Here is a 13116-nt window from a genome sequence, read left to right on the forward strand (position 1 = left end):
AACCCAAGGTTGTTGAGATGAAATTTAAACCATTTCAAATTAAAACAATTCACCTGTGCTACATCCTCTTAAGGCCCTCCTGGGTTTTCAATAGCAAACATCTTGAACTGATGCTTCCCTCACCCCCTTGGGTGCACCTAGGCGGAGAGACACACACAGCAGGGCTCCACCCTCCCCGCACATCCTGCGGGCTCCGCAGCCCACCGGGCTCACCCGAGGGGGCAGGCAGCACCCTGCTGGCTCCGGGAGACGCTTCCAAGATGGACTCAGACCAAGAGGGCCGTGGGTTCGGGCCAGCGTCAGGGTGTGGGCTGGGAGCCGGATCCAGGTGGCCTGCCGGGGACCCTGCAGTAGGTCCAGCCCGCAGTGCAGACCCTGCAGTAGAACAAGGCAGCCAGGACGCGCCCCTCTGCCCTGCCTCCCCCCGGCCCCCCTGCGCTACGATGTGGTAGTGACCGTTCAAGGGTCCTGTCTGCACAGGTGTGCATGTACTCACATGCACACATACAGTCGTCCCTTGGTACTTCTGGGATTGGTTCCAGGACCCCCCTACAGATAGTGAAGTCTGTGGATACCAAAATCCAGGGATGCCCAAGTCCTTTATAGAAAATGGTGTAATACTGGCATGTAACCTACACACGTTCCCCCCCTCCACCCCCGCTTACTTTAAATCATCTCTAGATTACTTATAATACCTAATACCATGTGAATACTATGTAGATAGTTGCCAGCTTGACAAATTCAAGTTTTGCTCTTTGGAACGTTCTGGAATTTTTTTTCTTTAGTATTTCTGATGGGCAGTTGCTTGAATCCTCAGATGCAGAACCCAAGGGTACACAGTCGCATGTACACAGGCACACGCTCACATGCCAACAGTGTGTGCACACGCACTCCCACCTCCCCCCCAGGTGTCCACGACGCAGCTCCCTACACACACACACACACACACACACACACCCGTCCTTCCCCAGCTGGGGCAGAGGGTGGGGGTCGGCAGAGGGGGCAGCCAGCCTGGGGTGTTGGACGGGGACTCCCCTCAGAACTGGCCTCCCAAACCTGCAGGCTGGTGGCCGCATCCGCAGGTGGGATATCCCCCCCTCAGGTTTCCTGCCACTCACCCAGCAGCCGGGACCCCGGGGCAGGGACTTGGGCCAGCAGCAGGAGTTGGCTGCAGCCCTGCCATGGGGAAGTGGAGCTGCACAGTCTCTGGGGCCAGCCCCCCGAAACTCAGTCTCCTTGTCTGTAAAACTAGGACCCAGGCAAGCCCCCCTACATTGGGGTGCTGGGTCAGGGTCCGACAGGCACATGGGCCACTCGCTCTGGAGCCAGGCTTCCCAGGGACCTAGGGTCACCTTGCCAGCTCCCAGCTCCAGGGTGCCTTTTGCAGCCCACCTCCACTGCTGCTTGTCCTCACAGCAGCCCAGTCACCTGTGTGGATCCCTGCAGCACCAGGCAGCCCAGCTGTCTCCTTGGCCAATATGTCTCTCAGCTACAGCTGGACCCTGAGACCCATGGGGACCGTCTAGACGAGGCAGTTGGGACCTGCCCTCACTCTCTGTCCCAGCTTCACCTGTTGCCTCCAGGCCCCACCCAAGTCTCCCCCCCCGGGATGGACCTCTGGGGAGAGGATCCCGGTTCATGGCCTCGACACAGTGCCCAGGACACCCAGAGCAGGTGCAGGACAGCCCTCTGCTGACCTCAGGCCAAATTCCACCTCCCTGTCACCTTGGGGGAAAATTATGGCAAGGATAGCTCTGGTTCATCCCAACCATCCCTGGTAAAGCTCACCTGACCCACAGGGCAGAGTCCAGCCAGGTGGAGGGTCAGTGGAGGGGCCTAGAAAACCTTGGGGAATATCAGGGGTCCTAAAAGGCCCTGGAGGGTCCTATGGGGCCCAGGGACCTGATCACTCAGAGTCCCAGGTCACACCTGCTGAATCCAGGCCTGAGCTGGGATGAGGGGGTCTCAGGACGTGGCCACCTTACCCTGGACGCCTTCCTCTCTTGTCTCATAGGAAACCTCGGGGCCAAGGTGGGGGTCTCTGCAGAGTCCGTGGGGTGCACACCAGCAGGTGGCATGCCGGCTGGGTGACCAGCAGCCTTGTGAGGGGCTCCCAGCACTGGGCAAAGCCTCAGCGCCCTGCTGCCTGTCACTGCACTGAGCGCTAGCCCCAGGGCCAGCAGAAGCGCTTCCCAGGGCATCTGCCCACAAAGACCCCTCACCTGCCCAGAGTGGGGGTCCTCACGTCTTGCTTCCACCGTGAAGACCCCACTCCCAGGTGCCCCACACCCTCTAGCCACTGGCGAGGCTAGGTGGTGAGGCTGAGAGGCCAGAGCAGGCAGTGTGACCCTGGGCAGCCCTGGATCCAGGCTGCGGAGAGGGGGGCGGGGGTCCTGCTATCCTGGAGCAGCAAGCCTGGGTCACGCAGCCCTGGACTGGGGGCTGTGTTGGAGGTCGACCACCCTGGGGGCCCCCAACACCCTGGAAACCAGGGGCACTCTCGGGGGACCACTCCTCCAGGTCTAGCACCCCCACACCTGAAGCTGCCCAGCCCCAATGGTGAAATCTGCACAGGAACGGGGGAGGAGGGGCGGCCAACTCCCAAGAGCCCCATAGAGCCTCCAGGGCCAGCTACGGGCAGGGCCTGCCTGCCACACACGTGGTCCAAAAGTGGCTGGGATTTCGCACACGCCCGGTGAGACAGTTCCGTGGAAAGGCTCGTTTGAACATTTTCCCTTTCTTGTTGCACAAATGTGCTACTTCATGATGAAAAATCTCAGCCCTTTGAAGTGACACACTGCCCTTCTTTTTGCCTGTCTGCCATGGCTTGGCACTGCAGGGCAGAAATGCTGCTGTCATCAGGAGCCACGGGGCCACAGGCATGCATGCCTGTGGGTGCACATACATATGTGTGCGCGTGTGCCCACAGGAGGGCCTTGGACCCCTGCCCCCAGCCCCGGCCCCACCTCCCCGTGCTGCCTCCAGGAGTCTGGCACGAAAGGGCAACCGCTTGCCCGGCTCTGCGCCCAGGGCTCGTGCTCTCTGGCACAGACGCCCTGGGCGCTGAGTGGACACTCGGGCTGGTCAGGTGCGGCCAGTGTGGCCTGCGGGTGCCACCTGTGCAATCTGGGAAGCAGTTCTGGCCTGGAGCCGGGTGTGATGGACACGAGCTGAGACTCTGCCGGGGACAGAGGACCCAGTGGAGTCGGTGGGGGCGGGGGGTGGTCCCTGGGAAGGCGGCAGGAGCCCCCACTGCTCCTTGAGGTGGCTTCTCCACATGAGGCCCAAGTGGCGCCCTTGTCTTGGGCATCTCGGAGGCCAGGTGCTGGGACCCCGTGGGGGGTGGGGCGGTGTCCAGCTGCTTCACCGCTGACCCCTGGAATGTTCCGGCACCAAGGCCATTCGGCGCGCTCGGGGCTCACAGGACGTGCCCCCCTGGGTAGCGTCCATTGCCACATCCTGGCCACGCTGCTCCGTTAGCCCCAACCCTTAACGTGCAGGGGGTCCAGGCCCCTCCGGCCGCGGAGAGGCTGCGTCGGAGACCATCGCGGGGCCCCCAAGGTCAAGGCCCCGCCTCCCCAGCACCTTTGCTCACGCTGCCCCTGGCCCAGAGCCTCCTTTTCGGGGGCCTCGCACACTGGCCAGTTCCCGCTGGGGGACCCTGTTTGTGCCACCCTGGCTCTAGGACCGAGGTGACCCGTGAAGCCTCAGAGCTGCCTTGCAGTTCGACAGACCACAAGGGACGATGAGACAGGGAGGCGTGTTCCTGCAGGGGCGGGCAGGTGGGACGGGAGCACTGGCTTGAGTGCCGGTTGGGGTTAGTGCCTCGGGGCCCCTGGACTGGGCTGGGTTGGGTGGGGCCGGGTCCACTCTGGAGGCCTCATCTAAGGGGTGCCCGGCAGGCCTGGGAGGGAGGGCGCTGTGGCTCAGGGGCGGCTGGGCAGGCCCCTTGAGGGGCTGCATTTGCCTGCGATTCTGGGGCTGCTGTCCCGGGCTGCGCTTGACCGACTGCAAGGCTGCCCAGTCAGAGTGGCTGCGGGGCCGCGATACCACGCGGGGCTTAGCCGAGCCTTTGCCAGCACCGCACCCGGCCCTGGACCGCGGGCTCCCCGAGGAGGGCAGGAGCATTTGTCCAGCACTGGACTTGGATGCCAGCTGCTCACCTGCAGTTCGATAAGCTGAGGCCAGGGCAGAGACCGAGATGCACTGCACATCTCCGCGGTCCTGCCCTGGTGTGTAGGAACCTTGGGGGCCCCTGCCAGAGTCCCGCTCGCTTGGTGTTCGCAGAGCGATGGGGCCTCGCCGTTCATCCAGGGCCCTCAGGTGCCGCCCTGCTGTCCCCACGCCCAGGCTACTCTCCCGGGGAGGAACTGGGTCCGCGGAAAGGAAGCTCGCTTCCGGAGTCAGTGCGCTGGGGAGACGCCAGTCCTCTGCGGACACCTCCTCTCGGGAGGGGGCGCGGCGGCCGCAGACACGCCCTCTGCCGGCCGCAGGTCCGCAGTGCAGGAGCTGGGGCAGCTGGAGGGAAGTCTGCAGTCAGTTGGGTCTGACTGGGCGGGGCGCACAGCGGACTGTGGGAGAGGCCTGTGTGCGCCCCCCGGGCTTAGGGAAGCCCAGTCCGCAGGGCCCCCCAGGGGCAGCCGGGTGTCCAGCAAGGGGCCCTGCCTCTGCCCTCAGACCGTCACACGGGGTTCAACTCGACCCCCTGCCCGCCGAGTCTCCTCAGCTGCAGAGACACGAACTGGCAGAAGCACAGACCCACCTCCAGGTGGCCAGGGGCCCCCGCGGCCTCCTCCCACTGTGGGAAGTGCCCGTGGGCGAGGCAGCAGGCGTAGCTGGAGGCGAACCGCAGGATGGCCTCCTGGAACGCGGCCTCGCCCTCGGGGGCGCCCAGGAAGGCCCGCTTGCAGTCGCCCAGCAGCACGTACACGAAGTAGAGCTTGTTCTTGGTCTCGCAGCCCATGAGCACCGAGTGCGGCGCCAGCAGCAGGTTGGCCTCCCCGACGCGGCCCGCCAGCTCCCGCAGGGTCCTCTTGGAAGACCTTCGGAGCCAGCACAGGGTGTTGACACTTAAGATCATGAAAAAGGGGCAGAAAAATACATTGGCGCAGATCACGAGGAGCTGCTGAGCTGGCTGTTTTTGCCAGGCCCCAAAGATGAAGGGTAAGAACAGTGAGGCCACGGAGAGGAGAATCAGGACTATGGCAAGGATGACTCTGCAGCCCAGATAACGCAGGAGGCAGTGGGGCGAGCGCATGCCGTTCAGGATGCCCACGGCTCGCTTGTACAGCTCGGGGTCCTCCAGCACCTCCTTCAGGGGGTCCGGCACGGCCAGCGTGCTGAAGCTGCCCACCTTCCACGAGGGCAGGCTGTCCCTGTTGATGCAGTCCAGGGTCAGCAGGGCCTTCCCGCTGTAGAGGGCGGGGGCCGAGCGCAGGGCCGGGGGGCGCGCCAGGCGCTGGTTGGGGGTGCACAGCAGCTGCACCAGCTTCTGGTAGAAGCGGCTGTCCGTGGCCTCCAGGTAGGTCAGGTGGCTGAGGTGCAGCGGGACCCGGCAGGGCCGCAGCAGGACGGGGAGGACCGGCTTCCTCTCCAGGCAGGAGCCCACGAGGGACAGGTCGGCCTCCAGGAGGCACCAGCGGCTCTGCACGAAGTCCTCGCTCAGCACCAGCATCACCTTCTGGCTCTGCTGGATGCAGCCCGCCATGTTCTCCAGCACGTTCCTGCCGGGCGTGAAGTCCCGCTCGTGCAGGCACACCCTCAGCCCCGGGAGCTCGGCCTCCAGGCGGCCAGTGAGCCCGTGGGTCCACACGGCGTCCACGCTGCTGTAGCTCACAAACAGGTGGAACTGATCGCTGGGCCTCAGCGGGGGGATGGCCGGGGCCACGGCTTCCTCCCCGGCGCAGGAAGCCATGTGTGCTTCCCCGGGTCTGCCTCTGGTCCCTGAGGAGAAAACCGCCCTTAGGCTGCAGGAGGTGGAGACGGACGAGCTGACTCAGAAGAGGGACCCCGGCCGACCCTCTGCAGAGGTGGAGCCGCGGATACAGAAGGCCGCGGCCAGCCCGGGAAGCCGCCAACCACCAAAACCTGCCAGGGTGTGGTCAGTGACGGTCACCCTTACCCTCCCAACTCGGGACCCACCAGAGGAAGTCACAGGTGCCCCTAACCCGTCCCGAGGACCCAGCCTCCCTGGGGGGCCCTGAGCCCCTCCCACTCTGCGGCCTGCCTTGGGGTCTCCACCGAACCCCAGTGACCAGGGACCCTGCTCCAGCACACCCTGGGGGTCCGCCCTCTGCGGAGCCCACTCAGGGCCTCTGGGGACATCCACAGGACATCTGGCTCCAAAAGGGCTAGGGCTCACGGTGGCCACACCTTCCAGTCCCCTGGGGTTCACGAGTCCATAGGCATGGGAGGCTGGATGTCTGTGCCCTCCCAGACTTCCTGTGCTGAGATCCTAACCCCATGGTGATGGTCTAAGGGGGTGGGGCTTTGGGGAAGTGACGAGGTCACCGGTGGAGCCCTCAGGCTGGGGTCAGTGTCCTTCTGAAGGAGACCCCGTGGAGCTCCTGCCGCCCCCTCCCACCCTTGCAGGAGGACCCGTGTCGAGGGGCCAGGAGTGGGCCTCAGGGAGCCATACCCGAGTCCCAAGGCCTGCAGCCTCCAGCCTCCGGGGCGGTGGGAGGGCACCGGGGCTGTGCAGTCGCCTCCCACGGTGCCGGCAGCGCAGCGAGTGCACCGGCTGGGTCCTCCCAGCAACGTGCCCCAGGGAGTGGTCACGCCATGCGGGGCCCTGGACTGCCTACCTCTGCACACAGCCTTCCACTGAGGCGCCGCCGCGCCGTCCAGGAGCCAGAGCTGAGCCTGGGCTGCCCTCACGGGTCTGCCTGCTTGTCCCCAAGAGCAGCTCCTTCCACGGCTCAGTCCTGCAGGCTTCCTCGCGCACCCACAGCCCCGTGTCAGTCCCAGCAAGCAGCCCTCAACCCTGCAGTCCCAAGGCAGGCTGTGACCTCACGGCTTCTGGGGCCTCCAGCTCGGACCCCTCCCCACTTGGGCGAACAGCGTGAGGGTCACGAGGGCCAGGTCAGTTCAGGAAGCCCCCTGTGGTCTAGCCCTCCCTGCCCTTCCCACAGGGCCCCTACACCACGCGTCAGCCGGGCAGCTGAGAACCAGGGGAGGAGGCGCTGAGGCTCTGAGGGACGCTGTGGGGAAGCCTGGCGCTTGGAACACCCCCGGCCTCCTCTCACCTCCAAGAGGGAGATGGTACTCCCCCGCAGCGTCCAGGCGCCCGGGAGGCAGAGGCTGCTGCTGTGCTTCTTGGGCACCAAGGGCCTCCACTGTGGTGCCCACGCTGCCCGCTCCCCACGCCCGTCTTCAGAGGAGGCCTGGGAGCAGCTGGGGCGCCTCTGCCCCAGACAGAAGGACTTCTGCAGCCAACGCTTTCTGAGACATCTCTGCTAAATCTGATGGACAGCGGAAAAGTGAAAAAAGGAAACAAATTGAGGAAGGAGGGGGTTTCAGGAGAAGTGGCCAGTGAGGCTGCCGCTGGGAAAGGGCACAGCTGGTCATGGAGGCAGGATGGCAAGGGCTCGCTTGGAATCCACCTGAGGTTGGTGCCAGGAGAGCAAGAGGTCCTGGCGGGGCCTGGAGCTCTCTGGAGGCTGGGCCGGACCCTCCTGCTAGAAGCAGCGCTGGAAAGCGCCGTGGTGACCGTTCTCAGGAGGGCATGCCAGGCTGGGGTCAGGGACAGGGAGTGCACACGGTACCTGGGGCTGGCCGCCCGCTCCGAGGCACGGTCCTGGTGACTCTCCCCAAACAGCTGCTCTCCTCCAGGATCCTCGCCCTGGGGGCGGGGACCGGGCGGCCCCACCCTGCTGTGGCTTCTGGAAACCCTCCCTCCCGTCCCCAGTGCTGCCCAGTGACCAGGGAGGGCCACCTGTGTCCCTCAGGGCCTCGACGTCTCCCTCCCACCGGGGAGGCCGGGGAAGCCGGCCCCCAAACGCTCCTCTCCAATCTGGGCCACTAGACAATGTGATCACTTTGTCTAGAAAAAACTGCTTGTCAGCTTCATACCCGAGGAAGAAACACAAGCTAAATCAACATGCTGTGTGCTAAGTCACTTCAATCATATCTGCTCTTTGCGACCCCGTGGACTACAGCCCATCAGGTTCCTCTGCCCATGGAATTCTCCAGGCAAGAATACTGGAGTGGGTTGCCATGCTCTTCTCCAGGGGATCTTCCTGACCCAGGGATTGAACCCAGGTCTCCCGCTAGCAGGCGGACTCTACCATCTGACCCATCTTTCCACTTAAAAACCTGAATGTCACATGGACAGGATAGAGTTAGAGAAAGTCCGCTGGTGACCAGAGCACTGAAAACAGGGGAACGGAGCTGTCAGCTCAGACTCGCTTGGGAGCCCCAGCAGCGGCTCCGCGTGACCGCGGCCCTGACCACAGATGCTGACTGTGCAGAACGGGATGCTCCTGGCCGGAACCCCGCGGGGGGACCCTGGGGCTCTGTGCTGTCCTTGGGGCAGAGCCCAGAGGACTCCTGCCCCAGCCGGGCTGGGGTCCTGCTCTGCTCTCAGCACCCTTGACCTGGAGGAAAAGGGAGGGAACCGACACCCCGCACCCCCTGGGGCATGCTCCCTGCTCTCTCAGGGACGGGCAGGGCTGCTCCCTCCTTCCTTCCCATCAAGGCTGGACTGCTGGCTGGACAAGCCAGCTGCTGTCTGAGCCTTTGATCGGTGTTTGGACAGGCGCGGGTGCTGCCAGGAGGAGTGGGCCCTGCTAACCAGCGGGGTCCCCAGATGGCTCCTCCCGAGCTCCTGTGGCCCCTTGGTCAGCCCCAGGGCTCCAGCCACAGCCAGCCTCCATCGCCCCTGCTGGTCACCCTTTCCCTCTTCGCTTCCAGATCTCAGGGGGGGCCTCTGAGTAAGGCCCCCCTGGAGTCTCACCCCCTCCCCAGGGGCCCCCAGCACAGGCGCTGTGTCCCAGCTCACTGGCCCCGGCAAGGTTAGGAGGTGGACACAGTGGGCATCCAAGCGGCAGACGTATTTGAGATGGACGAGAGGGAGGGAGAACCAAGCTCAGGTCAGCTTCCCACATGACAGGCTCCTCTGCCCCAGGTCAACTGTGTCCACACCTGGACTATGGCCACCCCAGGTGCAGCTCCAGGCCCAGGGAAGGCCTCAAGTGGGGCTTCAGTCCCCACTCCCCAGGCCTGGGCATGCCGACAACCCCAGGAAGGGTCTAGGTTGGACGGCAGCCTCAGGCAAGGGCAGGTGGAAGGGCTTCTGACTGGGGTTGGAAATGGTGCTGGTGGCCGGCTCTGTGCTCAGCTGTGACTGGCCCAGGGCACAGACAGCCTCAAGCAGGCCGGGCCCACCGCCCAGAGCCCAGAGGGAGGGCAGGCCCCCAACTCCGCACAGCAGGCTGGGGGGTGGGGGAGACATGTGCCCCCCTCAGATGGAACCGTGCCTCCCACCTGCTTGATTTTGAGAGCTCAGGCCTGGGCAGCCAGCCAGGCACTCGGTTCCTCTCTGTTTTCAAGGCAACAACAGGATGCTGGCCCACTCCCTCACCCCGTCTGGAACTTCCTAGGGGGCAGCCAGTGGTGGGGGGGGGGTCCTTGTGGCGGCAGCTTCCTGCCTTCCTGCCAGTCTGTGTGCTGAGGCACCTCAGGCAGATGACCGGGCAGGAACCCACAGGTCAAGGCGGAGACAGTTCAATTTTAGAAAAGACAGACAGACCTTGCTGGGTGGGGGGACACTCGGCAGGGCTGTGCCCACAACAGACCCCGAAGGGACTGTGGGGGCCACAGGGGCCAGGGAGAGCCTCCGGTCCTGGGTGTGGTCCTGCTTCCCAGGGGTGCTGCACAGGGGTGGGGGAGAAGGGAACCTGAGAGCCACAGTCCCAGCTGAGGCCCGGGGGAGGCAAGGGTGCCGGTCAGCACGGGGCGTGTCCATAGCTGTCCTGCAGCTTCACCTGGTCAGACTGAAGTTCACCCACGGAGGCCCCTGGCCAGGTGAGGTCTCTGCACTCACCGTCCCAGATTTCAAAGGAGCCCTTCCTGGTCTGGTGTCTGGGCCTCATCACAAGGTGGAGCCAGCAGGAGACCCGAGGGCCCCAGTCTGACAGGTGTCCCCAGGGGCCCTGGGTTTGGCAGCCCTGTTGAGAGCGGGACCAGCGCAGTGGAACCAGCCCCGGCACTGCAGGTCTTTGGGCTCCGGGAGCCACAGGTGGGTGGGGGGGAGTCCGTTGTCTGTGTACGTGCGAGGGTGGGTGGTGTGGCTGAAGGGGAGGCCATGCCAAGGAAAGGCCTTCCCAGAGCCTGCTGAAGGAGAGGCGGAGGAAGTTGCAAGGCCCAGGGGACAGGGGAGTTGGGGACCCAGGTTTTCTCGTGGCGCCAGGCCAGGGACGGGCTCCACTCTGCAGAGCCCCTCAGAAGTCCCCCACACCCTGTGACAAGCAGGAGCCCTGCTCCCTGAGATCTCAGGGCAGCGGGACCCCTCATGTCACCTCTAGCCTCAAACCCCAGGCCCTGAAGATCCCTTATGCAGCCCTGGGCTGGGGGGAAGCACAGCACGGCCTGGGGAGGCGCGGTCTGAGCTGGGGTGGGGCCCCAAGGAGTTGTTCTCTAGAGTTCCTTCCTGGCTCCCTAGGGCTGCAGTCCAGGGCCAGGCCACAGCCTGAAAAAGCCCCACAGCTATTTCTTCAATGAATGAATGAATGAGCGAATGAACGAATGAAGCGAGTCTACATCCCGGCTCTGCCCCCTTGCATGAAGAGCTGATTGTTCCAGGTAGAGAACAGGCACCCCAGGAAGATGCGTGCAAACGGAAAGTGCCCTCCTCCGACTCCCACCCACATGTCTGCTGGCCAGGCGCTCACGGCCGCGGGCAGAGCTGGGGGCTAAGGGAACAGGAGCTGACCCCCAAGGGCACCAATCCACCACGACCCCCTCCCCTGCCATCAGCTCGAGCTCCCAGGGGCAGGACCTATGGGGTCCTTCACACCACCCGCTCCAGGCGGGCCAGCACAGCCTCTGAGGCCCGAGCTCCAGGACAACTGGGATTGGGTCTTAGCGGCCTATCCCCTAAACCTGTCCGAATTTTCTCTCCTTCTCCGTCTCATTCTTTCAACAGACACTAAAAGCAACCAAACAGTACGTGGGAGACGCAGCTGGTCGCTGTGGGGTCAGGACGGCTGGTCACGCACGGCCTCGCAGAAACAGGCCGGGCCGTGTCCCCGCGCGCCTGCCCAAAGGGGCGCGCAACGGGACAGGGCGGCCCGGGGCGGGGCGGGGCTTCGCTTCCTCCCTGAGCGTAGACTCCGCCCCCGCAACCATGATCCCGCCCCCGCGCTCCTGCACAAAGGGGCCCGGGCGGGGGAAGGGCAGGGTGGGGCGGGGCTTCACAGAGCGTAGGCTCCGCCCCCTCGACCTTGACCTTTTCCCCCGGGCGTTGGTTTCTCCGCCGGTTTTAATCAAGTTGAAAAGGAAAGGATGAAAAGGAGCTGAACCCGACGGGCCAGACGGCAGCTCCGCGCGGGGTGGAAGCGCTGAGGACGCCGCGAAGCCGGCGGGGGCGTCAAAAGGGCAAAAACCCTGGGCGAAGACGGAGGAGGGAGGCCGGGGAGGAGGCGGCGGGGAGGGGACAGAGGTGGGGTGTGTGGGGGAGAGGAGAGGAGAGGCGGGGTGTGCGGGGAGAGGAGAGGAGAGGCGGGGTGTGTGGGGAGGCAGTGGTGGGCGGGGAGAGCCAGGGGAAGCGGCCCGAGATATCGCGCGGGGAGCGGGAGGCCGGGTCGGGGAGGGCGATGGGGGCGGGAAGGAGCGGCCGCAGGACCGGCCCCGGCGCCCTCCCCGGGACCTGCCCGGGCTCCCCACGAGGCCCCGCCGGGCCGTGGCGTCTGAGGGCCGCTGCCGGCCCTGGGACTCCGCTGCGGGACGCTCCAGAAGCCTCCTGGGCACCCAGGGCACGGAGCCTGGGCCGGGCTCTCTGACTGGGAGGCCGACGGGGGCGGCTGGCGTGAGTCCCGGCAGCCGACGGGAGGAGCGCGCCTCTCCCCGGTGACGATAGAGGCGCCGCGTCCCTGCCCGACCTCGGGGGGCTCCTGCGGGGAGCCGGAGACGTGGCTCTGGCCCTCGCGTGGGAACCCTGCTGCCAGCCGGCGCGGGCCATGCGCTCCCGAAGCCAGAAGGGCCGGATCGGAGAGTCTGGGGCTGGGGGCCCTCGTGGCCAAAGCACCTCTGAGTCGGGGAGGAGGGCCTTCCTCGGGGTGCGGAGGGCCCCCGGCTTCCTGCCCCTTCTCCTCACCCTCCCGGGTCCGAGGGGCAGGACCTGCGTGGACCTCCACCTGCAGCAGCTCAGCCCAACCTCCCTCCAGCCCCACACCTGGTGGACGAGGGGAGATGGAAGGGTGGGCAGCGAGCCCCCCGGGGAGAGGCAGGGCTGTGAAGATGCTCCTCACCAGAGCGCCCTCACTGGGGACATCGGGGAGCCCCCCTGGGAGCAGCACTGGCCCACTGCCCAGGGGTCTGGGGCCGAGCCTCAGCGGGCTGCCTGAGCCCTGCTCTGCCCCTTGTCGGGGGTGGGGACCCCTCAGGGTCCTGGGCGCCTTTCCTGGGGTTGTAGAGGGCGTGGCTGCCTCCGGAAGAGGCCTGGGACTGGCTGTGGTGGGACCCGTCCTGCCTTACCGCCGACAACCTGGGAAGCATTGTCCTTTTCTGGGTCGTGTGTGGCCACAGGCTGCCCAGCCCGGACCTGGCGGCGGGGGGAGGGGGTGGAGGACAGGCTCATCTTGGGTGACCGAGGCCACATGGCAGGGAGTGCCTGGACCCTAGGAGCTCTCAAGCCGGGACATCCCTCAGCTTTGCCTCAGACCCTTTTGGGCCTCGGTTGAGGGTCCTGCCGCTGCCCCGACCCCCCGCATGTCTCCCCACCCCTCAGAGCACAGGGAGCCTTCAGTCCTGCAGGGCTCCCTGGCGTGCCAGGCTCCTCGCCACCGGCTCCGGATGGGATGAGCACCCCCAGGATCTCACACGTGCCCCAGAGGGTCCACTGACTCAGTGCCAGGCTGAGGGGCACAGAATGGGACCCCAGCTCAGGCTTGGCCACCA

At 65.5% G+C, this 13116-nt stretch overlaps 1 protein-coding gene across 2 annotated transcripts; it reads right to left on the minus strand.

Moving 5' to 3' along the window:
• Window positions 1-266: 266 nt before the first annotated feature.
• Window positions 267-7471, minus strand: LOC122446463. Of its 2 annotated transcripts, none has more exons than XM_043476725.1 (2): window positions 7245-7471; window positions 267-5943 (listed from the first exon to the last, which is right to left on the minus strand). In XM_043476725.1, exon 2 carries the CDS (start codon window positions 5912-5914, stop codon window positions 4682-4684), a length of 1233 nt encoding a protein of 410 aa, XP_043332660.1. In that variant the 5' UTR covers window positions 5915-5943; window positions 7245-7471; the 3' UTR covers window positions 267-4681. The 2 variants fall into 2 exon arrangements, with proteins under 2 accessions (XP_043332660.1, XP_043332661.1); XM_043476726.1 differs by lacking the exon at window positions 7245-7471 and adding an exon at window positions 6804-7234.
• Window positions 7472-13116: the final 5645 nt, after the last annotated feature.

Source organism: Cervus canadensis, chromosome 8, assembly GCF_019320065.1.
Source record: "Cervus canadensis isolate Bull #8, Minnesota chromosome 8, ASM1932006v1, whole genome shotgun sequence".
NCBI classification, from domain to species: Eukaryota; Metazoa; Chordata; class Mammalia; order Artiodactyla; family Cervidae; genus Cervus; species Cervus canadensis.